Genomic DNA, 27,469 nt, shown 5'->3' on the forward strand with positions numbered 1-27,469 from the left:
ACGATTCACAAGTCAACCTATGTGGAATCGGAAAGGGCATAAAATTTCCGATCTTTTGATACCCATACATCCAGGTTTTCTATAAAACCCACGTTTTTAAATACCTAAGCAAAAACGTTGTTATGGTTTCGTTTGAGCAACCTGCCAAAAATGTATGGAATTTCGTAATTTTTGTTCTTGTGGATCAAACTTACTTTTTGCCCAGGTATTTAAAAACGTAGGTTTTAAAGAAAACCTAGATGTATGGATATCAAAAGATCGAAAATTTTATGCCCTTTCCGATTCCACATAGGTTGACTTGTGAATCGTGGACCGGTTCGGATGCCGGCGGATTTTCCTGCGACGTAATTCCGGGTTGGTACGAAATTCCAACGAAAAATCTATTCTATCGATACAAATACCCCCAAAACGGTGTTATACCCACTCCAAAAAGTTTATTTAGCAATTCTATGGTAATATATTGAAATTTAGTTGAATTAAAAGTTTGCAAAATTATGTTTAGAAAAGTTTTATGTAGAATTTCCAGAGTTATATAAACTTTTATACTAAGTAGTTAGTAAACTTTATATTCAATCCAAATTATTTTTTAATCAGTCGAGGATGCCTATTTGGAGTTGGGAGACTGGATTTATGGTGATTTGTCAACAAATAACATTATTTATGTTAATTTTTCGAAATGTGTACAAACTTTTTTTGAACCTTTTTTATTTTCGTAATAGTATTTGTTATATAACTTTTTATAGAAATCATATTTTCATGAGCTTTTTATAGCAAAATGTTTGGCATGAGTTTCTGAACAAAACGTAGTACTAGGTTCCTGTCAAACTTTAATTTTTTTACATGTTTCATCACAAAATGTGCATAGTGCCCAAGGGGTGTAAATACTTTTTTTACATACTGTAGGTACACGGAAAAAAATGCAGATTTTTTCATCAACTTTTTTTTCACTTAAACTCAATTTTCCAAAATACGTATTTTTTGATTTTCAAGATTTTTTAATATGTTTTAGGGGATAAAAATCCGCAACTTTTGAGCCATAGAGAAACATGGTCAAAAAACCTGCCGCCGAGTTATAAATTTTTGAAAAAAGTGATTTTTTGAAAAAAAAAAATGAAATATCATTCAAAAACAAATTTGACGTTATTTTTTAATGTAGAATTGATTTTCCAATCTAAAAATACTATTTTTTGATAAAAGGCTCTGTTTTCAAGATATAGCCACCGAATGCTTGATTTAGCGAAATATTTGCAGTTTGCGATTTTTAAAAATAGTGACCAAGAGTGACCATTCCTAAAAATTTTTTTTTTTTAAGAGTTCAGAAAATTTGCTGTAAAATTGTCTAAGAGGCATTGAAAATTGGACCTCGGTTGCTGAGATACAGCCGCATTAAGAAAAAGAAACAGGAAAATTGAAGTTGTCTAAGTCTCACCAAAACAACCCGCCATTTTCTAATGTTGATATCTCAGCACCTAATGGTCCGACTTTCAATGTTAAAACATGAAACATTCGTGAAATTTTCCGATCTTTTCGAAAAAAATATTTTGAAAATAATCAAATCAAGACTAGCATTTTAAATGGGCTTAATATTCAATGTTTGGCCCTTTTAAAATGTAAGTATTAATTTAAAAAAATTCAAAATATTTTTTTTCGAAAGATCGGAAAATTTCACGAATGTTTCATGTTTTGACATTGAAAATCGGACCTGAATTTCTGAGATATCGACATTAGAAAAAATTGTGGGTTGTTTGGGTGCTCAAGTAACATTTTTAAACCAACTAGCCACCACCAAGTTTTATTGAGGTTTTATTGTAGCATCTTGATTGCCTGATAGTTTTATTTGGACATTCACCGCAACCAACAAGCAAGAGCTAATTAATAGGTTCTAACAGGGTTTTATGCCTCGGACATAAAACCGGGTGGAAATAAAAGCCGACTGGCTTTCAATAAGGTTTAATGAAAGTTTTAATAGAGGCTTGAAAACCAGATGGAAATGCCATGCCAAACGGTTTTATCGCATGCTTTGTAGGGTGTTAGCTGTCAAGTGCCATTAGGCATGTAAAAAGCTCACTTAAAACCATAAGCTCTTAAAAGAGCATTTATCGCGGACAAATAGCAATGCATAAATATGGCGCTAAGCGCGTGCTCTGATTGAATATGATTGACCGCCATCTTGATTGAAAAAATGAAAAACTGAAAAATTTAATTTAAATTTGATGAAAACACACATTTATGCTGAATTTCTGGTATGATTAATATAGCGATAGATGTTTAAAAATATTTTGAACATTTTTTCCAAAGAATTGCAATAAAAAAAATTTAACATTAAACACTTTGATTATAAAATATTGATTTTTGATGAAGCGAGTTGAATTTTTAGTCTCTATCTCCCCTACATTTATCAATAAAATTTCAACCGCAGCTGAATTTGAGTCATCAATTGCGAGAAATAAGCTTTCAAATTATTTGGATTATCTCTAATATCTATTATTTATCATCGCCATTTTTGACAACCATCTCCATAATTTCATTTGGCAAGACGAAGACTTATTTTTGCCAAAATAAAACCTATTTGGCATAAGACGTTTGAAGACGTATGAAATTTCATTTTTTCATAACTCCTGACTAGGTTTTAACAAAGGTTTTATCAAGGCTTTGAGGATGTTGTTAGGATCCAGTTGTAAAGCCTTGAACTCCTATGTAGGTTTTATAAATAGGCCGTAACAACCTTTTGCGGAGGTCCTTTTGGGTTTTAAGTGGGGTTTATCAAGGTTCTGGGGAGTTTGTTACGACTTAGGGGTTTTAATGTTGGTTTTGGCTGATAGGTTTTATAGTGGTTGTGACAGCTTTGATAAAGCCTAAAATGTTACTTGGGTGAGACTTAGAAAAATTTAAGTTTCCTGTTTATTTTCCTTCAAGCGGCTGTATCTCAGCAACCCGATGTCCAATCTTTAATGTCTCTTGGACAGTTTTATAGCCAACTTTCTGAACTTTTCAAATAAAATATTTTCTGAAATGGTCACTCATGGTCACTATTTTTCAAAATTGAGAAACTGCAAATATTTCGCTTAAATCAAACTTTCTGTGGCTATATCTTAAAAACAGAGTCCTTTATCAAAAAATCTGTTAAGTACTTTTCGATTGGAAATTCAATTTTACATTAAAAAATTACGTCAAATTTGTTTTTGCAAAAAAAAAAATGATTTTTTTTTCCAAAAATCACTATTTTTTTCAAAAGTTCATAACTTGGCAGCAGATTTTTTGACCATGTTTTTCTATAGCTCAAAAGTTGCGGGTTTTTGTCTCGAAAATAAAAAAAAATACGTATTTTGGGAAATCTGCAATTTTTTTCCGTGTACCTATATTTTTCTCAATACATATACCTCAATACAATACCTGCAACTTTGCTCAAGACAGTAAATTCACTCAAAAGTTACAGCTATTTGAATATGTACGTACCATTTTTGTATGGCCAGCTGCCAAAATTGTATGGAGACTTGTATGGGTGAACCAATGACACAAAATAACTTATTTGGTCATAGGGAAGGCCCCCACAAAATTTGAGCCAAATCAAAAAGTACAAACAATAAAAATGGTCGAAATCGGCCGATTTCGTAGAGAGGTGCTCAAGTTTTAAAATCGGGCTTCTTCATGCACATGGAATATGTCTTGAAAGTCGTCACCTCAAATTTAAGCCAATTTGGTCCATCTACTCTCGAGATATCGTAGCACCCGTAAATCAACTCGGCGTTTCGAGAATAGCGCTCAGAATTTTTGACGACACGTTAAAATGTCACGCTTGCTCAGACCCCCTCTCCCCTAGAGCGTGACATACTTTACGGATGAAACCATTATCAAAATCTTTAAATTCAAAATATATCAACATTTTTTTTTAATTTAGTTTGAACGTTGAACAAATCCGTTTAAAAATTATTGATGCTATCTTGGGTTGAATATAGCGTTAAGTACCTTACTTGGGAATTAAGTCTACCCAGTGCCTGTGCTACGCTCGTCAAGTTTGGTATTCTTGCACACTTAGATTATTATTACATTCCAACTGACAGTGAGAAAAGCACGCATGCGTATTTCTGCCACGTAGAAACTTAGCCAGAACGAAAGCAGGTATAATCCACTGCGTGGATGCATTTGGTTGAAGATTTATACTCTAATTTTCTGGACAATTGAAAAATGTGATACGTTTCGATTTTTTGGGTTAACAATTATATATTTTGTAAATTTCATTATTCAACAAGTATTGTTGTAGTTCCACATTTGAGTGCTTTGTAATAAATGTAGTATGTTAAAACAAACTATAAGGCAATAGAAATTTGACCTAATGCAAGGGCACGAAAAGTGACAAACTTATTTTTGATCTTTTTGTTTATTTTTTTCAGGAAAAACAAGAAGAATTAAAATTGATTATTGAAGGTGTTAAACTTTCCGGGCAGAACGAGCTAATAAGAAGGCGAATGGATATTCTGGAGAGAGTGCGTATTGGTTATCAGTGAGGAGTTTGCAGCTTCTAAAGTTGTTTTTTTCTATTGCAGGTCACGAAAGATCTTTCCGCTCATTGTGATGAGGTTGTGAATGCATTGGCAGCCTTAAACCGTACTCGTGAATATGGCGCTCAGCAGGCCCAGAATGCCAAAGCTAATGAAAATGCAGAAAGTAAAGCTTTTGCTCGGAATGTTTTCTCCAATCTAAAAGCAATAAAAATATTTTTAGAGTTCGAGTCTAGCGTGCAAGGTTCGAATGCGGTTAATTCTAGAGCAAGGTCCGTGCCCGAAACATCTGCAAGTAGTGTTGAACAGTCCATGTCTCAGATAGCAAACTGGCTTCAATTGGAACATGAATTGTTGAATAAGCACTGCGTAGTTTTTGGTGATACCGATATGATGCTCTCTGCCATCGAAAAGGGAAAGGTATGTATTTTGTTTGCTTTCTTATATTCTGTGAATTCTTCAAGTGTATTATTTGCTTAGATTAAAATGCCTTTTTATTTTCATTCGAACTATTGTACTTAGTGTTTTTTTTTTGTTTTTTTGTTATTCCTTTATTTAGAACACAATCAAACAGCTAGAGAATAAGAAAGCACAAATTGATGAAATAGTCACGGTCGTAGACAACTTAAAATCAGATACCAACTATCAGTATTTAGAAAATAAAGGTAAGTGCCATCTTATTTGAAAACTGTATGAATTTTATACTACTGTTCTACACATAATTACCCCATGTATTTTTTTTAGAATTTTACATTTTATAATATTTAAGTTTATTTGATTCTTTTAGAAAAAAAACACATGATATCTATAGTACCTTGTTCGAACACTCCATAATCGCCACACCAAGTTTTTTTTTCAAACTGATCGTGTTTTCCTGTTGTTTGCCAAGATGGTTATAAATAATTGCTAATCAGGGTGGATTGGGACATATAAGGGCGAATTAGGAAAGCTGGGCCAGTTATGCGTAGAATCACAGCAGAAGAAAATAAGAAAAATCAATGGCGTTTTTCTCGGTTACAAGATTTTGAACATGGAACAATTATGCGTAGAACCATAGTATATGGAGAAATGAAATTTCCTACCGATGAGTCATAAAGTTTGAATATCTGAATACTGCACCTATCAAGAAGTAATAGATTTTGGTGATTATCTCGAAGTCCTGGAGTGATTATCTCGAAGTCTTATGAGTACATGGCAGCCGCAGTGCAGAACTTAAACAAATCTCTTTTGTATTATTCTTCCTATCTGCTTTCTGTGTACTAGGATTCTTATCAAGTAAGCATAAGGTGACGACTTCCATCGTTGACATGAGTTTTCGTTCTATGCTAAAAAAAAATCTCAATTTTGCAGAAAGTGGATAATAGACGTTTTTTAATGCTACAGTAATTTTTTGTTTGTTTTTTCCCCAGAAGTTCTCATGCTTTAGAATCAAATTACTGAAAAGCGATGAATTTCATATGGAACACTTATATGAATATGAGCTGACCATAAATTCATAGGGGCAGGGGGCAGAATAGGGGGATGGCGTCGCTATTTTTAGACCACGTTTTCCACTTTTTCTCATCGAAACCGACTACTTTATCGACTTTATTTTGCTGGGCGAGATAGGAAGCCGTCTATTTTTAGACGATGACTTAGCACTTTTCCACTCTTGCACTTAAAAAAAACCAGGTGGCAGCACGATGTAACGCCACGTCCCTATGGGCCACCCTTGGTTTTGGGCTTTAGAATGGATTTAGACCAACTGTAAGGCTGTAATTCGCCGAGCTCCCGTGGTCTAGTGGTACGGGTTTCGCTTTGTAAGCGGAAGGTCGATGGCTTGAAACCCATCGGCAAAAAGGGTAGGTGACAGTTGAGAGGGGAATCCGGCTGCTGCGGGAATGGACTTTGTCAAGTCCTAAACCTCTCCAAAACCCATCACATCCAATCTCTCGGACGATCTGTTGGCGACTGAGTCTGAGCGTTGAAGAACTCTGTAGCAGTTACATCGTGCTGCCACCTGGTTTTTTAAGTGCAAGAGTGGAAAAGTGCTGAGTCATCGTCTGAAAATAGACGGCGTCCTATCTCGCCCAGCAAAATGAAGTCGATAAAGTAGTCGGTTTCGATGAGAAAAAGTGGAAAACGTGGTCTAAAAATAGCGATGCTATACCCCTATGCTCTCAGGCAAAATTCGAGCTGAAGATTGGGCTATATGATCGGTAACGATCTCTAAATGGGTCAAAAATAAACGAGGTTTCCCCTCAATCTCGCTCATCTCCACGTCCTCGGATCGATCTCACGTGCTCGTGTGGCAGGAACTAGACGAATCCTCGACATATCTTTAAACTTCCAATCCCATAAGGCAGCGATTCTCAACGGGGGTACCGGGCCTACTTGATTTACATGGCAGGGGGTACCGGCCTAGAAGAAGGTTGAGAATCGCTGCCATAAGGCAAAACAGGGATCGGCGCGTTTTGCCTTCCTCACCTTACTGAGGAAAGGCTATAAAATCACTCGAAAAATGAACTTCTTAATTCATTTATTGTTTATTCGTCAAGCTTATGTAGACTACTTACAATTTTCTTACATACTAGATATTATTTCTATTGTATAGATTTTTTCGTAGTTCCGGTTTAGACATGTCGAAATGTATGTACTGTGAATTTTCATTATAAAAGCGCATCATTTGATTTAATGGCGAATTTTTTAAATAATTTGTCGTGTATGCAGTTTTTCAAAAAAGTGGTGAATGTCTAAGAGTACGGCTTGGTTCATGAATACTATTGCGTATTTCTGAAAATAATGCTGCTGACTGTATGCGTTGAGAAATAATGTCGTTGATGAAAGAGAGCATGGCAAATTTACGACGTTCTTGTAATGATTGTATGTTTATGAGCATGCAGCGTGCTTCATACGATGGGAGAGGAAATGCAGTCCAGTTAAGTTTACGTAGTGCGTACAGTAAGAATTGTTTTTGGACAGATTCAATACGTGCTTGGTGTACGGCATAGTATGGATTCCAGACGATACTACAGTATTCCAAGAGTGGCCTGACATACGTTATATAGAGTAATTTAATAGTATACGGGTCCTGGAAGTTGAATGCAAAGCGCTTTATAAAGCCTAATGTACTTTTTGCCTTGTTTATTATTGTGTTATAGTGTTCTACAAAAGTTAGTTGTGAGTCTAGGATGACACCTAGATCACGTACTACTTTGCATTTTTCTACTGGTTGGTTTCCTAATAATACTGTTATGTTTGGTGTTTCATGTTTTCTGCTGAAGGCAATGGAATTACATTTCTTTACATTCAATTGGAGTAGGCTTTTACTACACCATGTGTAGAAAAGATTAATTTCGTTTTGGAATACCGTAAACTGGGGTCAATCGGGACACATGGGGCGAATTGGGACAGCAGTTTAACCATGTTGTAGCAAAATATTTTGTTTTTTCTCGTTGGTTTCGGTTAGAACAGACTCAGACCAACAAAATGTGTACATCCATTTCCAAACTTTAAAGCTTTAAGTGCTCTAAAAACTGCTGTCCCTATTCAGACTGTAGTCCCGATTCACCCCAGATTACGGTACATGACTGCCATTGGCATTTCCTATTTCCATATACAATTTCATGTCGTCTGCATATACAAGTACGTTAATTTTTTTAAGAATGAAGTAAATGTCGTTTACATACAAGATGAAAAGAAGAGGTCCTAGATGGGATCCTTGCGGAACCCCAGAGGTGACGTGAATTGATTCCGATAGTACATTTTGGAAGCGAACAATTTGTTTGCGCTTAGTCAAATATGACTTAAGCCATTCCAAAAGATTCGGCTGAATTCCAATTTTCTGCAGTTTGAAGATTAATAATGGTATGTCGATTCTGTCAAATGCCTTACTAAAGTCTGTGTAAATTGCTTCTACGAAATTGCGATTATGCATTGCATTCAGTGTAAAATTTACAAATTCTAAAAGGTTGGTGCTAGTAGAGCGGCCTTTAAAAAAGCCGTTCTGTTTACATGTGATGCGGTTTTTTACTTGCTGAAAGATTTTTTCATTTATAATAGATTCGAAAAGTTTTGGAATGCAAGACAAAAGGGCAATTCCGCGATAATTACGTATGTCTGATTTTGGGCCTGATTTGAAAATAGGCACCAAAAAAGACTTTTTCCATGTTTGTGGGAATTTTCCAGTATTTATTAACATGTTGAAGAGATGATGCAGTGGAAATGTCAATTCTTCTGCAAGGTTCTTTAGGAATGCAGGTGCTATTCCGTCGGGTCCTGGTCCTTTTGATGAGTCTAAGTCCTTCAATGCCTGGCGTACTTCCGTTTCTGACAAAGAATTGACTGAGACGTCATTTGGAAATTCTGGTATATATATGAAAAATAGTCGCGGTCGCGGTCTTCTTCGGAAAATGAGGTGTATACTTCTTTGAAAAATTTTGAAAAAAGATTGCAAATTTCTTTTGAGTTACTGCCTACATTTTCGTCCAGTTGCATTTGCGATGGGAAGTTACTACTTTTGGACCTCGTAGACCCTACCTTCACGTATGCCTATCGACTCAGAATCAAATTCTGAGCAAATGTCTGTGCGTGTGTATGTCTGTAAGTCCGTGCACCGAAAAATATGCACTCGATTATCTCCGGACTGGCTGAACCGATTTGGACCGTTCTGGTCTCATTCGATCCGTCTTGGGGTCCCACAAGACCCTAGTTAATATTATGAAGTTTTGATAAGTACTTCAAAAGTTATGCTAAAAAAACGATTCTGGCTAAAGTTTGAAAGATTGTAAAAAGGGTGGTTTTTGTAAGCAAAGCCGTCTGATCATACATTTTAAGAAAGGTATTTGAAAGACCTTTCTAATGAGCCCAAAACATTGAAGATCTGATAACCCTGCCAATTTTCAAAATTCTTCAATATTTAACTCATTCCTGTTATAAACAGCTATGATTATAATCAGGAGGTTGTAACAAAAATTACATTTTGGCGGTTGTTTAGAGTTGAGAAGTAAATATTTTGGATTAAAGCAAGAACACAATTTGTTGTTTAAAGTTAGTTATATTTGAGTAGGGCGAACCTATTTTTGGGTTCACGTTTTTCTTATTGGATTCACGAACACATACAAACGGGTGTGGAACAGAGGGTACGGGAGAAGTTGAATTTGGTGAGAAGATTAGTCGGAATAAAGACTTAGAGACAACACGTCACCTGTTTCGAGTCTTTCCTCTTTTTTTTTGCCTATCCGAAACCGAAAGTCGGTCCGTAATTCGCGGTTCGGGTTTGGCCGTCGGAAACTCCGCCTGCCACGGTTCGCTGGGAGCAAGTTCCAGAATAAACAAATGGTGCCGAAACCCGGGAGTTGAAACTCCACGTCGTCGGAATCCGGGTTGCACGTGGTACGAGTTCGGAGTTGTGGCCACGTTTTTCTCGCTGGATTTGTCGCGGTGACCAATTGGACACCGGTTTTCTCGTCGTGGCCAGCAGCTCGATCGTCCGCCGCAGGATTCAACCAACTTTCGAGAACTTCCAGTCGAAGCCGTAGCAGTTTGGAGTCGAAGGCGTAGCAGTTTGGAGGTTAGGCGAAGCAGGGTAGCAGTTTGGAGGTTAGGCGAAGCACGTGTTTGTAGAGAAGCCGATGGCCGGAAGAGGCAGTCGAAAGAAGGCCACGCCGAAGGCGGCGGCGCAGTCCGGCGGTCTGCAGCATCGAACCCTGTTGAGGAAGCGCAGTAACATTTTGGGCTCTGCTAACTTGATCCAGGACTTTCTTACCAATTTCCGAGATGATCAAGTAACCCAAATTCCGCTGCGGATTCAGCGCTTGGATGAACTTTGGGAACGGTTCGAAGACGTGCAAGACGAGATTGAGGTTATCGAAGGTGCTGAGGATGACTATTCGCAGCAGCGTCAACAGTTCCACGACCAATACTTTGTGCTTAAGGCGGCCCTCGCGGACAAGATCCCGGAGCCCGCTGTCGTCGTTCCCGTGCCTGCCCCGCTCGCCCACCATGCTGCTGGGAACCAGATCTCTGTCAAGCTGCCGGAGATTAAGCTGCCGGATTTCTTCGGGGAGTACGAAGAATGGACCGAGTTCCGAGATATATTCAAGTCCCTAATCCATGCGAACATGCAGTTGACCGCTATACAAAAACTGCACTATCTGCGCAGCTCGTGCAAGGGTCATGCTTCGCGACACATCGCGGGACTGGAACTCAACGCCGACAACTACGAATTAGCGTGGAACATTTTGTGGGATCGTTACGAGAACAAAACCTATCTCGTAAAACAACACCTGTCGGCCATGTTTCGAATCCCTTCTCTTCGGAAGGAATCAGCAGCTAACCTCTCGGACCTTGCAGACGAGTTTAATCGCCACGTGGGAATTTTGGACAAGCTCGAGTCTGCGGACGCCCACTGGAACTCTCTGCTAGTCGAACGTTTGAGCAGCTTGTTGGATGAAAAATCCCGCATGGAGTGGGAATCGGAGTGTAAGGACAAGGTGGCCCCCACCTACCAAGAACTCCTCGATTTCATTCACAAACGTTCTCGTTTGCTCCGGTTGTGCAAACCCAATCTCGAATCCTCCAGTAGCCTGAGCAAACCAACGAAGGCCAAGCAATCCTCCTCCCATGTTGCTTCCGAACACGTGCCCAAATGTGTGCAGTGCAAGCAGGCTCACCAGCTGATCGAGTGCGAGGCGTTCCTTCAACTGTCACCAAAGCAGCGGCTCGAGTTGGCGAAGGAGAAGCGCCTTTGCATCAACTGCTTGAAGGGAGGACATATGGCGAAGGAGTGCAAGCGTGGCAGCTGCAGAACCTGTGCGAAGAAACATCACACGCTGCTGCACCTGCCTCCACTGAAACCAGCAGCAGCAGAGGACGATCCAGCCACTTCGCAGTCATGCACTGCCGTATGTTCGCCGCCTGTTGCCACGCAGGCCACAATTTCGCGCGCGGTCTCGTTAGCACCACCGTCGGTGCAGTCGCGTACCTCGTCGCAGACACTCGCGTCGTTTTCGAATTCGGTCGTCTCCCCGTCGCCGGTGTTAACCGATCGCATCGGTTCTGAACCACTCCAAATTGCCCCGCAAGTCGCCCCGCCGTTTTCCGCCCAAGCGAGCAAGCCTGCAGACACCACCGTGTTTCTCGCAACTGCTGTCATCCGCGTCCTGGACGTACATGGCCGTTACCAGCAGGCAAGAGCTCTGCTCGACAGCGGCTCCCAGTCAAACTTTGTGTCTGAATCGCTGTGCCAGAAGTTGGGATTGAAACGCACACGAATCAATCTGCCGATCTGCGGAATTGGCCAAGCCACCGTGAACGTGCACTACAGTGTGCAGTTGGCTTTTGCATCTCGTTTCGCCAAATATGAACGTGAACTGACCTGTTTGGTGCTACCCAAGCTCACCGTGTGCTTGCCGAGTCGACACGTCGACGTCTCTCGTTGGTCGATCCCCCCTAATTTGCCTCTCGCTGATCCCCAATTTAACATTCGCCAGGGGGTTGATCTGATAATTGGCGCTGAACTGTTCTTCGACCTGCTCGAAAGTAACCAGATTCTTCTCGCTGACGAACTCCCACTCCTGCAGAAGACGCAACTCGGTTACGTGATTTCCGGCAAGTGTTCCTCGTTGTCGACAGCCCCGCTGGTATGCCACCTCGCCACAGAAGAGGATCTCAACGCTAAACTTGAACGCCTGTGGGAGGTCGAGAATTTCGACGTCGGCAAGGTGCTGACACCGGAACAACAGCTGGTCGAGGACCACTTCAAGCGTACCGTCTCAAGGAGCAACGACGGGCGGTACATGGTGCGGCTCCCACTGCGAGAAGAACTGGTTTCGCTAATCCCAAACTCGTACGCCACGGCGGAGCGGCGATTTTTGGCCATGGAAAAACGACTGTCGGCTGATGAGCACCTCAAGGAGGAGTATCAGCGTTTTATGGATGACTACGAGCGGCTAGGGCATATGGAGAAGTGTTCACGCGTCGCGGGCCCGCAGTTCTTCCTCCCCCACCATGCCATCCAACGTCCTGGAAGCAGCACCACCAAAACGCGCGTGGTGTTCGATGGTAGCGCCAAAGGGTCTGGAAGGTTCTCGCTGAACAGCATTCTGCACACTGGGCCAACGGTGCAACCACCGCTGCTGTCGACTATCCTGAACTTTCGGCTGCCAAAATTCGCCTTCACAGCTGACGCTGAGAAGATGTTCAGACAAGTCTGGGTTCACCCGGAGGACAGAAAGTGGCAACAAATCATCTGGCGCAAGAACCCGACCGAAACCCTGCAGATATACCAACTAAAGACGGTGACCTACGGTTTGGCCAGTTCTCCGTTTCACGCAGCCCGTGTGCTGAACCAGCTCGCTGAGGACGAAGGCCATCGATATCCAATCGGAGCGCAGATCGTGGGAAAGCGGTTTTACGTCGATGACGTACTGGCGGGGGCGGATACTCTCGAGGATGCAGACGAAGCTTGCCATCAGGTGCGAGAGCTGTTCCAGCTGGCCGGGTTCTCTTTGAGGAAGTGGAGTGCATCGCATCCCGACATCCTGCAGCGCATCCCACAAGACCTCTGGGAAAGCAGCCCCACGAAGGAGATCGGCGAGCCGGATTTCGCCAAGGCACTTGGGTTGCTGTGGGACCCGCGTGCCGACTGTTTTCGCTTCAAGATTCCCACTTTCCCCGAGCTGGCCGTAACAACAAAGCGCATCGTGGTGTCGGAAATGGCTCAACTCTTCGATCCTGCTGGGTGGATGGGCACAGTGCTGATGAGCGTGAAAATCTTCGTGCAACACCTTTGGGCCACCAACAAGGGGTGGGACGACCCACTCTCTCCAGAAGACGATCGGTGGTGGAAGGACTTCCGCCGCGAAATTCCTATGCTGCAACAAGTGGAAGTGCCAAGACGCGTCATCGGGAACACTACTCGGAACTACAAGCTTCACTGTGTGTGTGACGCCTCAACCAAGGGGTACGGTTGCTCGGTCTACGTTGTGGGGCCGGACGAAAAGGGAAAAATGCAGAGCCGGCTTTTGATCTCGAAGTCCCGTGTTGCACCGGTTTGCGGTCAAACCGTTCCCCGTCTGGAGCTGTGCGCTGCCCTACTTGGAGCGGAGCTGGTCAATCTACTGTTGGAAACTACTGACTTCGTCGGACCAGTGACCTTTTGGAGTGATTCGACGGTCGTTCTGCACTGGCTGCGGAGCCCACCTGTAACCTGGAAGGTGTTCGTGTCGAATCGGATTGCGGAGATACAGCGGCTCACCAAGGACGATACGTGGCGGCACGTGCCCACGGAGATGAACCCAGCGGACCTCATCTCGAGGGGTTTGCGCCCCAGCCAGCTTTTGGATCAACCGCTGTGGTGGTACGGCTGTTCGTTTTTCACCAACCTCAACGAGCCGTGGCCCCCAGTAATGCCGACCCTCAGCCTGGCAGCCCTTGCAGAAATGGACCTGGAGCGACGACAAAGCGTAGCATTGGTGGCCACCGGACCGGACGAGTCCATTTTTGAGCGGCAATCGGAACTTGGCAAGCTGCTGAAACTCGTGGCCTGGTGCAACCGGTTTTGCCAGAACGCTCGGCGACCGGAAGAAGAGCGGCTGTCGGGCAAGTTGAAGCCGAGCGAAGTGGACGGGGCGCTGAAGCTTCTTGTGCGGGCCGCACAGAGAACTTCGTTCCCGAAAGAGATCCAGGAGTACGAGAAGCACGGAAACCAAGGGACCTCGTCGGTGCCACGTGAGCCTAAATCTCCACTGAAGAACTTGAACCTGTTCCTCGACCCCCAAGGAATTTTGCGCATCCACAGCCGTCTGTCGAATCGTGATGTTGCCTACGACTCAAAATACCCGATGCTGTTGCCGGCCAAGCACAAGTTGAGTACATTAATCGCCAGATCTTTACACTTGCAGACGGCACACTCTGGACCATCCGCTCTGCTTGCAACGATTCGACAAAGATTTTGGCCGCTACGAGGACGCGACTTGGTACGTCGCGAAGTGAAAAGCTGTATCACCTGTTTCCGGTGCCGCCCACCAGTTCCTCAGCAACAAATGGCACCACTCCCGGCAGTTCGGACCACGCCTACTCGAGTGTTTGCCAACTCTGGACTGGACTACTGCGGGCCGTTTCTCGTGCGTCCGTTGTATGGGAGAGGTGCAAACGTGAAAATGTACGTTGCGGTTTTCGTGTGCCTGTCGGTGAAAGCGGTTCACCTCGAGGTCGTCCCCGACTTGACGACAACCGCGTGCATAAACGGGATCAAGCGCTTCGTCGGGCGCCGCGGCCGTCTGATCGAACTCCGGTGCGACAACGCGACTGCTTTCGTCGGTGCAGATCGCGAGTTGAAGGAGCTCCGTAAACGCTACCTTGAGCAGTTTCGTACGGTCGAGTGGGAGAATTACTGCCTGGACAGCGGGATCACCTTCCGATTCATTCCGCCGAGATCCCCACACTTCGGCGGCTTGTGGGAAGCCGGAGTGAAGTCCTTCAAGCACCACTTTCGGCGCATTTTTGGTGGAAGGTCCTGCACCGTGGACGAGTTGACTACCGCCGTAGTTCACATCGAGAGCATCCTGAACTCCCGCCCACTCACGCCTCTCACAGACCATCCGGACGACCTGGCTATCCTGACTCCTGGGCACTTTCTGATCGGGGAACCCATGTTCTCGATCCCAGAACCCGATTACACCAGTGCCCCGCTCAACCGAATCACTCGTCTGCAGGAAACGCGTCGCTCTGTCCAGGATTTCTGGAAGGTTTGGTCCAGGGATTACATCAGCCAACTCCACCAGCGGTCCAAGTGGAGAACCGCAACCAAGAACGTGCAAGAGGGAGCCCTGGTGTTGCTCAAGTCCATAGACCTGCCACCGTTTCTGTGGAATGTCGGAAGAATCACCAAAACGTTTCCTGGCGCAGATGGACTGGTGCGAGTAGTCCTGGTGCGAACGGCTCATGGAGAGTACAAGCGCGCCGTCACCGAAGTTCGGGTTCTACCGATCGACCAACCGGCCGACGATGTCGAGGACAAGGCGGTTCCGGAGGCAGCCGAGAACGAGGAAGGAGACAAGCAGGCGGATCCAGATGCAGCTGAGAACGACGATGAAGGTGTCCAGGCGGTTCCAGAGACAGCGGGTTGAAAGGCGCTTTCAACGGCCCCCGGGATGTTTAGAGTTGAGAAGTAAATATTTTGGATTAAAGCAAGAACACAATTTGTTGTTTAAAGTTAGTTATATTTGAGTAGGGCGAACCTATTTTTGGGTTCACGTTTTTCTTATTGGATTCACGAACACATACAAACGGGTGTGGAACAGAGGGTACGGGAGAAGTTGAATTTGGTGAGAAGATTAGTCGGAATAAAGACTTAGAGACAACACGTCACCTGTTTCGAGTCTTTCCTCTTTTTTTTGCCTATCCGAAACGAAAGTCGGTCCGTAATTCGCGGTTCGGGTTTGGCCGTCGGAAACTCCGCCTGCCACGGTTCGCTGGGAGCAAGTTCCAGAATAAACAGCGGTCATTTAGGGGCTGGTTACGGTGGGCATACTGAGCTAAAATTCCACATATGAGCTTGATTGACCTTATCAAGATCTAGCGTTTTGCCTTTGAATTTTCACTTTTTTCAAAAGTGTAGATTTTTTAGTCACTTTGGCCACTGAAGCGTTTATTTTCAACATCATTAACGTGTAGGACAGATCTTTGCAGATGTTTTGGATTTTTAGCTCAGTATGCCCACCGTAACCAGCCCCTTTAATTTTTGTTACATCCTCCTGAGTATGATCATAGTAGCTTTTTATTCCCTACTAACCCCGAGTAGGCCGCGGGTAATCGGCTCCCCTCCCACTAACATTTACACACAAGATCCTATGTAATTATTAATTCAAATGTAATTACAAAAGCCGACTCGGTCCAAACCAGGTCCCAGTACCGAAAAGGACCTAATAAAAATAATTTTACGAAAAAAAAATAGTAGCTTTTTATAACAGGAATGAGTTAAATATCGAAATTTTCCCACTAAAATAGACATAACTTTACTGTAAATGGATAAAATGTCATACTTTTTTCTGCAAAATTGATCTTCATTTCGTTTGCAACAATGTTACAACATTAGTTTTTGAATTCAGACATGACAGTTTATTTACCAGAGCAAAATGAAAATATTTTTTTAGAAATAACATTATTTTACACCTCCTGATGACGCTGGGATTCAAGTAATGGATCGCTTTATGGTGTAGTATGTCAGGAATATATTTTGTGAACTAAAAATTGATATCTATATGAAAATGTACATCTTTGTCCATTGATAAACCGAGTTTTAAGACGTATTTTTGAGTTTTTAGGTGATATATATTATGTTTTTTAACTTCAAATCGAGATAAAATCAGTTTTCACCAATAGAATATTTTGGGAGTTGTTTTTTCTGACTCAGAATAGTTCCCCCAACAACCTCCAGAAAGAATTTCCGAGGTGCATGCAAGTTGCATAATAATCCCCTTCTTACCCACCGTGGTGTGACGTGATACATCCTGTTGCGGTGAATGCGAACGCACTCCATTAGATGTAGTCGAATAGGCCCCTCGTACGCTGGGCTCGACGCGGCCATGCGCTAACAGCGCATGGACGCAGCCACACGAACGGTCCGGTGACAGCTGGCAAAGCAGATCCAGCTCCCGTCCTCTTTCCTCGAGCGACGCGCGGCCAGATCGGATGTCAATCCGCACTGGTCATCCTTGGCAGACGATTTCCCAGACGGAATCTGGTCACACACAAAAACGTTACTTAATCCACCCTTAGATGGTTGGTGCCTTCCTCAAATTTGAAGGGTGCTATACAAAATAGACACAAAAGGGTGGTGTTTATCAGTCTTTTATCAATTTGACTCATTAGTCATACCACTAGATTGGGTAGTCAGATCTTCATATTGCAGGGCACTTATGGGGTAGGGTATAGGGTAGTCAGATCTCCAATCCAATTTGTTCTCGTTGAAAAGGTCTTTTAATTACCTATCCAAAGATAGGTCGCATGGTAGATCCGGACAACGTTCTCATCAAAATATCATGAGATCCAGCCTCCGAAAAGTGCATAAATAACACTAAAATGCTCATAATTTTTGATAGGCTTGTCAGATCTTCTTTTAGACGCGTTGGAAAGGTCTTTTGATTACCTTTCCAACGATGGTTCGCATAAAAGATTCGGACAACGTTTTCATCAAAATATCCGAGATCCGGCCTCAAAAAAGTGCATAAATAACACTTAAGTGCTTATAACTTTTGATGGGGTTATCAGATCTTCAATGTTTTGGACTCGTTGGAAAGGTCTTTAAAATACCTTTCTAAAAATGTTTAGCATGACGGCCTTTCTTACAAAAACCACACTTTTTACAATCTTGTGAAGTTTAGTCAAAATCGTTTTTTAGCATAACTTTTGAAGTACATTACTAAACATGATGGTATGAAAATATGACCTATGTGACCTGTAGACGAATCTGAAAAAACAGATCCGGACAAAATCGGTCAAGCCAGTTCCGAGAAAAGAGAGTGAGAAAAAAAATCTACGTCCATCCACACACACAGACATTTGCTCAGAATTTGATTCTGAGTCGATATGTATACGTTAAGGCCTATTTAAGAAGTTCATTTTTCGAGTGATTTTATAGCCTTTCCTCAGTGAGGTGAGGAAGGCAAAAAATCAAATTATTCGCTCTACAGCATTGCCTTGGCGTACTCGTTTGCGAGATTCCTACTTGAAACTACGTGTTCGAAGGCTTGATTGTTGAGACAATTGCAAAACTCTTTTTACACCTTAGCGTACATCCACCCCGGGATTCGAACCGACGACCTTTGGATTGTGAGTCCAACTGCCTACCAGACAGGACCCAGGGAGACGACTCCTACACCTGGACTGAGCTAACAACCTAACCTTTTTAGGTTTGTCCGGGGCCATTTCATTTCATTTACTTCCCCCGTCCGACGGAAGGCGTGATCAGACAAATCTCTTCTCGAAAAATGCCACCGGGACCGTCTGGGATCGAACCCAGGCCGACTGGGTGAGAGGCAATCACGCTTACTTCTACACCACGGTTCCCGGCTAATCTCACAAAATTTAGGCCTATTTTTTAATGAAACTTGATTGAAGTAACTATGCACCTCACACACTAAGCCTTCATTCATAAAGTATGTGACGCTAAAATCAGCCAAAATCCCCCCCCCCTCCCCCCCTTTGTCACGCTTACCCTATACTTATAACACGCAATGTCACACTTTCTCAGTACCCCCCCCCCCCCCCCACTCCCCCCCTAGAGCGTGACATATACATATTCACCGAAGATATTTTCGATTGTTCCTTCTTTACTTCATACACCCTAACGTTGGTTCTCACTGGCAAGCATCGTGCGGCGTTTGTTTTCTACACACGCTTGTGCTCTTCCTTTCGTTCCAGGGGTGTGCAGTTGATGGGGGGAAAAAATTTCTTTCCTCTCTCTCGGAAAATTGCTCTATCGTACGTCCTTATAGCGTTTTTCGCTCGGTCATACACAACTCCTTGCTTTGCTACCAATCAGAGTGGGGCGAATTATTTTCTGACATATCTCCGTCTAGACGTCTTTTATAAAATAAAGTTTAAATGATTGTGGAAAAAACCAATGTTGAGGAGTTTTTTTAAATGAATATACAATATAAAGTTGTGTGAAACAGTGTAGTGCATGAGAGAAAGATCAATTGACCACCAACTAGCTAGAAATGCCGATAGCTGTAATCAGTGCAGGAAATTGTTTATAAATCGATTTTATTCATAACATTATACGCATCCCGTACATTGCCGTCTGCTTTGACATAGTGAATTAGCTTTACAAAAAAAAAACAGCTTTAGATCTTCGGCAATCATTTCGATGCATTTATAATCTATGGTAACTATAAATCAGATTTACCAGCAGTGAAGTGTAAAGAACTCCAAAAACAAATACAAGCTTAACGTTGATTCATTTCGGGAAACAAATACTTTTATTTTTTGCACCATTTATCAGATTTGTTTTTTTTTCAATAGTCTCAGAAGTTATCTTAGTTCAACAATATAGAGGTGCAAGTTCAACAGAAAGTAAAAAAAAATCTAAGACAGGCCTGGTATGTATACCATTGAGCCCTACAAAAGGAAAATTTTCGCTTCTATGGTTTTTGTGTCACTACTGCCATGCTCAACAGTAAGGCAGCACCGCTCAAAATACGGCAATTTTGGACATGCCCCTCCCTGGTATAACGAGTTGTGCCGAGATAAACACTCTATGCCGGCATAAACTCCATAATGCTCCAGCAATTTTTGCTCAAACCTTTTTGCCTTTATCAAGTAAATGTTTCTTTGAAAAGAGCAGTTTTTTTTCTTTCTCTCTTTTTTATTCTATGAAGACACAAAATTATTGTTACTATAAAAATGCCATCATCATAAAGGACATTAGAAGAATATAAAAAAAAATGTTCTATTTTCGGAGTTGGAAGAAACTAATTCCCAAATTGCAATATGTTTGTTATGTTCTGCTAATGTCTTTAAAGTTGATATCATACATATACAGTATGTAAAAAAAGTATTTACACCCCTTGGGCACTATGCACATTTTGTGATGAAACATGTAAACAATTTAAAATTTTACTAAAAACTAGTACTACGTTTTGTTCAGAAACTCGTGCCGAACATTTTGCTACAAAAAGCTCATGAAAAGATGATTTCTATAAAAAGTTATATAACAAATACTATTACAGAAATCAAAAAGGTGCAAAAAAAGTTTGTACACCTTTCGAAAAATTAACATAAATATAGTTATTTGTTGACAAATCACCATAAATCCAGTCTCCCAACTCCAAATAGTCATCCTTGACTGATTCAAAAAATAATTTGGATTGAATATAAAGTTTACTAATTACTTAGTATAAATGTTTATATAACTCGGGAAATTTAATATGAAACTTATCTAAACTTAATTTTGTAAACTTTCAATTTATCTAAATGTCAATATATGACCATAGAATTGCTAAATAAACGTTTTGGAGTAGGTATAACACCGTTTTGGGGGTCTTTGTATCGATAGAAGAGATTTTTCGTTGGAATTTCGTACCAACCCGGAATTACGTCGTCGGAAAATCCGCCGGCATCCGAACCGGTCCACAATTCACAAGTCAACCTTTGTGGCATCAGAAAGGGCATACAATTTCCGATCTTGTGATACCCATACATCTAGGTTTTCTATAAAACCCACGTTTTCGAAAAATCTATTTTATCGATACAAAGACCCCCAAAAAGGTGTTATACCCACTCCAAAATATTTATTTAGCAGTTCTATGGTCATATATTGACATTTAGATTGAAAGTTTGCAAAATTAAGTTTAGATAAGTTTCATATAAAATTTCCAGAGTTATACAAACTTTTATACTAAGTACTTAGTAAACTTACTATTCAATCCAAATTATTCTTTTAATCAGTCAAGGATGCCTATTTGGAGTTGGGAGACTAGATTTATGGTGATTTTTCAACAAATAACTTTATTTATGTTAATTTTTCGAAAGGTGTAAACTTTTTTTTGTACCTTTTTGATTTCTGTAATAGTATATGCTATAAAACTTTTTATAGAAATCATCTTTTCATGAGCTTTTTGTAGCAAAATGTTCGGCATGAGTTTCTGAACAAAACGTAGTTGTTTACATGTTTCAACACAAAAAGTGCATAGTGCTCAAGGGGTGTAAATACTTTTTTTTACATACTATATATATCTAATGTGTATGTATATCTAATGTGTTAACCCTTGAAAATCTGCAGAGGCGGCTATCTGCTTAACACCTGTATTTAAGTGTCGCCAAGGTCATAACAATGCATGAACTTTAGGAATAAGAGCTAGAAAAATAGTCTATCGCATATCCATTGAAATGGCTCACAAAACCAGGATGGACTTTGCTCCAGAGTTGCTGAAAAACACTCAAGAGCTGGCAACCCAGGTTGCCAACCGTGCAAAAGCTATGCAAAAGAAATCATTAGGGCAAGACCCGATTGATGTTCCTGAAATACCGGCAAGGTCGAACGATACACCTAAAGCGCCTGAAATTCCACCAAAGCGGATGAGCTTCAAAAAGCCCGATCCGGAATTGTACGAGAGAAATGATATGATACCGCTGCCACAACGGAACCAGAACTCCCAAAAAGCACCGCCTGTTCCACAAAAGCCGGCAAGCTTGCAAAACTCTCCAATAATGAATCTGAAATTAAAAGATAAACAGAACAACAGTGGACTCGTTGTGAAACCAGAACCAAAAGCTCAAGTCTCTCTGCAACAGGCTCCTACAGCTGAAGTAAAAATGAACAACAAAAATTCCTTTAATCCTGGCGATGAAAAACATTTCTCCAAAGCAGAACAATCTAATACGGCGAAACCAGATCCAACAGAAGAGTATGGATCTGAGGATGCATTACGGGGCATTGAGAGTGGTTTGCGAAATATGGAACGAGCCATGCAGGAACAGATGAATCTTCGGTCGTACGAAGCAGCAGCCGCAGCTGTCCGACAGGATCACCAACGCCAACAGTTTAACATAATGGAGTTGAAATCAAACATGAGACTTATGGGCTCCGTGACCTCCCTGGACGGATCCCAATCCATGCATGGAATGGAAAATATGCGCCTGAATCTTGACCAGCAGTACAACCACGTGCGGGGAAATGGTATGGAACGAGGAATCAGTATGGACCATATGCGACTGGATAACTCGATGGAATCGAACAGCAACATCCGGATGATGCTGAACAACTCTTCGAAATCGAACATGGCTGACGGTGCTGGGCAGCAACATCATTTCCGCTCGTTGGATAGACATTTGCCCCTAGAAGTACAATATGGTAGACAGCGCTCACAGGAGATGGAGTACATCCGGCAACAGTTGATGCCAGTCATTGCTCGCAATAATGAACATGCGGCTCTTAACAGACAGAGTGGTTTGTCGAGGGAAGATGTTAGGCTTAGACGTCGCTCCTCTCACGACGAAACGCAGTACTCTCAGCAAAATAACCAAGGTTTGTGGAACAAGCCATCCGAATTTTGATGTTTATATGATTTTATAATTGTTTCAAGCTCGATTGTAGTTCCACTTTTGATTTAAACTTTCAACGCCTGAGAGACTTTTATTTAATGTTTTATTCATTTTGTTGTAGTCCAAGCCAACATGTTTCCAAAACTAACCAGATATATCATTTTCTTGTAGCTACTCGAATGCGCGATCAGTGGGAGGACACATCACAATCCGTTCTTGAGCGTAAATCCCAGCTTACAGCGATGCTTGGTGATTCGCAGAGGTATATTTTCAGCGTTGAAGAGAATATTTCCTCTTGATTCACATTTATCTTTTATTAAAAATAGATATGAAGCAAAGAGAATCGACATCGAGAGCTGGTTAAATCGCATGGAGTCGCGATCGGAGCGAATGGGAGTGGTAGCCACCACAGCGGACGTGCTGGAAATTCAACAGAAAGAGCAAAAATCCTTCCACGCTGAGCTGCATCAGTATAAGCATCACATTGAACTATTCAATCAGCTGACGCAGAAATTGATTGCTGTATATCCATCGGATGACACATCACGGATCAAGCGGATGACGGAATCTGTAAATCTTAGGTAATTATAATGTTTTCAAATGAAATATCTTAGTACTAAACGTTTTTCATTGTTACATAGATATAACAATTTGAATAATGCTGTGATATCGCGAGGAAAATCACTTCATGCAGCAGTTCATTCGTTGCAGTCATTTGATAAATCATTGGATCAGGTATTTTCAACGTTATCAAGTTGTTTTGAGTTTTTAATAAAACTCGTATTTTTTATTTGCATTGTTACAGTTTTTGGGATGGCTCAGCGAAGCAGAATCGCTTTGCGAGAATACTGAATCTGAAATAGATAGAAATCCACATTCATTTAAGGTAAGATTTATGTTCGTTTGTGCCAAAATTGTATTCAGATTGTTTACAGCAAAAAAAAAAAAGTTTTTTCTTTTTCTATATATCATCTTCTTCTCTACGACAAAATAGGTTGTGTGTGTATTAGCCTTTCCCATTTTGAGGTCATGTCGAGGAATTTCAGGTGCTCACTTCTTAAATGATAGATTATGATGTTAGGAACAATGTTTTCTTAGACAAGAAAAAATAATAAAATACTTTCTCGCTCCCCCTAATCGATTTACTGAAAAAAGTCACTTTTTTGAACAAATTTTCTAAAACACTTGGAATCAATACAAAAACTGATTCGATCTGGTGAGTATTATCTTCAAACGAAAGGTTTTTGTCCATAGATTAAGATGCACTATCAATATTGGACCAAAACCCAAGTTTTTTGACTCTCCCAGGCGGATTTATGTAAAAAAAAAAAAAAAAACAAAACAGAAATGTTCATTTAATTTAGGTTAGCCTATTTTTCACAGTAAAACCAATACATGCAGCTTGTAGGAAATTAGATATTTGAGTTTTAGTGAGAAAAAAAGTGCTAACTTTCAAAATTACTCAGAATTCTGAAGCAGGGCATGCTTTCTTTTAGTAATTTTGGCCGCTGAATCCGAATCTGAAATCAATTTTCGTGAAAACAGTGATGTTTTTAGCTACACCCTTTTGGAATGTTATTTGCGTGATTAAATCGCTCCAATTCAATTCGGTCATACTTTTCTCGGTTTTCGTTCCACAGATCTTTTTTACGTTTTGATTATCTTAAGCAATTCGAAAAATCACATATTGTTATTTGGTGGGGGCTTAGGGACTATGCATAAACCACGTGGACACCTTTTTTTAAATCGCAGACCCCCTCCCCCCCCCAATTTCCATACAAAACAATTTTTTTTATATTAAGCGTGGAAAATCGCTGAACCCTTCCCCCCCCCCCTCCTATCAAAGTGTCCACATGGTTTATGAATGGTTCCTTACTAGAATTAAGGATTGATTAATAAATAGAGAAAACTAAAAATTCTGAAGCATTTTTTATGATTGTTATATTTTTTTTTATGAAAAGTGTTCGAAAAAGTCTTCTAGAACTTATTTTAATGCAATTTCCAAACATAATAAACCGAATGCAGCCACTTTTCCTAAAATTTTCTCTGGTATTCTTTTTCTTATAAATCCATATTAGCTTAAGTTCCCGCCAAATAAAAATATGCGATTTCCGAATTTCTAAACACATTGTTAAAACATTATCAGAACGTAAAAGAGATTACACATAAAGAGTTCTGTGATTAAAATAACAATCATAGTGGTACGAAAACCGAGAAAAGTATGACCGAACTTGCAAGCAATTTGAATTGCAGCGATTTAATCTCGCAAATAACATTCCAAAAGGGTGTAGCTAAAAAACATCACTGTTTACACGAAATTTGATTTCAGATTCGGATTCTGCGGCCAAAATTACTATAAGAAAGCATACCCAAACCTTTGCGACACATGCTTGCAACATCATGTAATTAGTAGGCCTCTTCTAAATTCCGAGAAATTTTGAAAATTAGCACTTTTTTCTCACTTAAACTCAAATATCTCGGCTCTGAAGTGTCGAAATTGCATTTTCTCAGAGGGAAATGTTCGCCGTAAATTTCCTACAAGCTGCATGTAGTGGTTTTACTGGGAGAAATAGGCTACCCTAAATTAAATGAACATTTCTGTTTTTTTTTTTTGAAAAAAAAATGCGATCTTTTCGACAAAATCCGCCAGGGAGAGTCCAAAAACTTAGGTTTTGGTCGAATATTGCATCTTAACAGTGCATCTTAATCTATGGACAAAAACCTTTCGTTTGAAGATAATGCTGACCAGATCGAATCAGTTTCTGTATTGATTCCCAGCGATTTTAGAAAATTAGTTCAAAAACCCGATTTAATCCCACCTGGGGTGAGATAGAGCCACGAGGTGGTCACTTCAAATAAATGGCATATTATTCATATATTTTCTACAGTTGATCCGTATGTGCATCCATATTTACGAGATATAAACAGCCCTCTGTCACGACGGCCATGTTTATGAAACCTAAATGTTCGACGCGAACATGAAGACAACAAAGAAGATGAAGAACGCATTTGCTGTCAAAATTTGAAAATAAACAAACCGCGTGGTAAAAAAGGCATAATTTCAAAATGTTGAAATGATTTCCATGAACAAATAACGACACGGGCAGGATTTCCAAACACAAGTTCCCGAAGGACCCTATCCGCCAGAGACTATGGATAAATGCCCGCGAAGTGGCGATGAAGACGGTTTTGCAAGTTCAGATTTGTTCGGACCACTTCGCGATGAACTTCTTGTGAGTCCACAAAAGGTCGGATGCTTGTGAGTCCACAAGCACGCGATTCCTTCGATTCCCTGTGCGAGCCGACAGCGGGAGTGGGCCAGTCCTAGGAGAAGGTTATCGAAGGATGCTCGAAAAGACCAGCTCCGCCACAATCACCGGAATCACGGATGTTTCTGCACTTGGTCGGTTACTCCCTGCCGGAGATTGCAGCGAGATATTCGGAAGGATCAACAGCGTCCCCGGTCCAGTACTACCCGGCAAATCTTCCCAGTCAATCGGAAGCAACAGTTTTCAAAATTTTTCGTAACAGATTGCACACACAAAAAGTGATGCTTCTTGAAGATTTGGTGTAAACAAACAGACAACACCAATACTGCTACACTCACAGAGCCCACGCAGTAGTATTAGTGAAGAGCCCACGATAAACAAAGTGGGCTCTTCACTAATACTACTACGTGGGCTCTTCGAGGTTTTGGTGACTGTCAAACGTTCTAGCCATTTGCAGTGGTGCCAGAGGGTTGGATATAAACGATGTTGTCAATTTTCGAATGTTCATTTGTTTCAGTGTGTCTGTCAATGACATTTCATTTTTGTGCACGCTGTAGAATGTAAACAAACAATCTGAAAAGTTTTGTCGAGTGTGTCGGGGGAACCTGTTACGTTTGGTTTTGGCCGTCCCGGAACTGGTTCTGGAGGGGAATCTTCGACGTCGGCCACCGCGGCAGTTTCGCGTCACCGACTCAAAAACGCTTCTCGAGGCGGACAATCTATCCTCACTGACCATCGGTAAGTTCTAGTTGAAGTTTTCCTTACGGAGGTTGACCTTTTTTTGCGTTCATCCGCAGATTAAAGCCGACAATCAACTGCCCAGAGTATTGAAGGCCTACGAAGCATGAAGACGAAACTCGTTTACGGGACGATGACGTCAGGCCGTGAGATTTTTTGCTCAGCAACCGGGAGATCTTTTGGAAAAAGGTTTTGCAACGACCACAATCAATCAAGGCGTTTGACTAAGAGAAGCGATTACAAAGAGCCTACTCGGTGGCCAACGATGCGTTTTACAAGGTGTGTTCAAACTTCTCGTTTCGGTAGACTCGGAGAACGCGACTTATATATTCTTTTCATCCGTAGACATGTTGCTGTTTGTTGCTGTCATTCACACTTAGCAGTTGGAAAAGTAAACGATGGCCTGCCGGAAGCAGTGTACATTTGTTGCCCCCTGCAACATCTGCCGGCCCTGACTAAACGATGAGTATAAGGGTCAGATCGGCCGGTAGCTCCATCAGGAGCTGAACTCGGACATCACCAGCACTTGAAAGATCAAGTTCAAAAGGGTATTCAAATGTTGAGTTTAGTTGATTTATTTTTTTTTACAGATTTTTGCTTTGTTTTAGGCTTACAACCAGGCTGGAAACAAATCTTCAAGCATGGGATCTCCATTGACGAGCTGCTCAAGTGAAGCCAGAACCACTGTGAACACAATAAACAAAAGCGTGCGCGTTCGTGCGGGAAGCTTTTCCGCGTCCAGCTGGACGCTGTCAACGCGCGCTTATTGTTGGACCAGTCCAAATGCTAGAACAGCATCAAACTATTGTTTGGCCAGCTTGTAGATTCCAAGACTTTGGCCTAACTCCTGAAGAACGTCATTCACTTCTGCTGGTGATTTTAAAGATTGCCGCTACCGGAAACGTCCCCTGAAAACTGTTAGAAGTACGTGAT

The 27,469-nt window shown here is 41.5% G+C and overlaps 1 protein-coding gene and 1 long non-coding RNA gene across 9 annotated transcripts in view; both read left to right on the top strand.

Moving 5' to 3' along the window:
* The window catches only part of LOC120419408 (dystrophin, isoforms A/C/F/G/H), a 150,119-nt gene that overhangs the window by 80,395 nt on the left and 42,255 nt on the right, over window positions 1-27,469 (top strand). For all 8 annotated transcript variants that reach the window (XM_039582083.2, XM_039582085.2, XM_039582086.2 and 5 more), the window contains 8 exons: window positions 4,392-4,484; window positions 4,545-4,665; window positions 4,723-4,919; window positions 5,059-5,164; window positions 22,701-22,791; window positions 22,856-23,110; window positions 23,171-23,264; window positions 23,335-23,415. In XM_039582083.2, coding sequence (XP_039438017.1) covers window positions 4,392-4,484; window positions 4,545-4,665; window positions 4,723-4,919; window positions 5,059-5,164; window positions 22,701-22,791; window positions 22,856-23,110; window positions 23,171-23,264; window positions 23,335-23,415 — 1,038 coding nt within the window. The remainder of the gene's footprint in view (window positions 1-4,391; window positions 4,485-4,544; window positions 4,666-4,722; window positions 4,920-5,058; window positions 5,165-22,700; window positions 22,792-22,855; window positions 23,111-23,170; window positions 23,265-23,334; window positions 23,416-27,469) is intronic.
* LOC120419410 (uncharacterized) lies at window positions 26,278-27,420 on the top strand. The gene is made up of 4 exons (XR_008212129.1): window positions 26,278-26,536; window positions 26,596-26,815; window positions 26,882-27,084; window positions 27,145-27,420. It is a non-coding gene; the product is annotated as an uncharacterized LOC120419410 (long non-coding RNA).

The sequence above is a fragment of the Culex pipiens genome, chromosome 2, assembly GCF_016801865.2.
Source record: "Culex pipiens pallens isolate TS chromosome 2, TS_CPP_V2, whole genome shotgun sequence".
Classification (NCBI taxonomy): domain Eukaryota; kingdom Metazoa; phylum Arthropoda; class Insecta; order Diptera; family Culicidae; genus Culex; species Culex pipiens.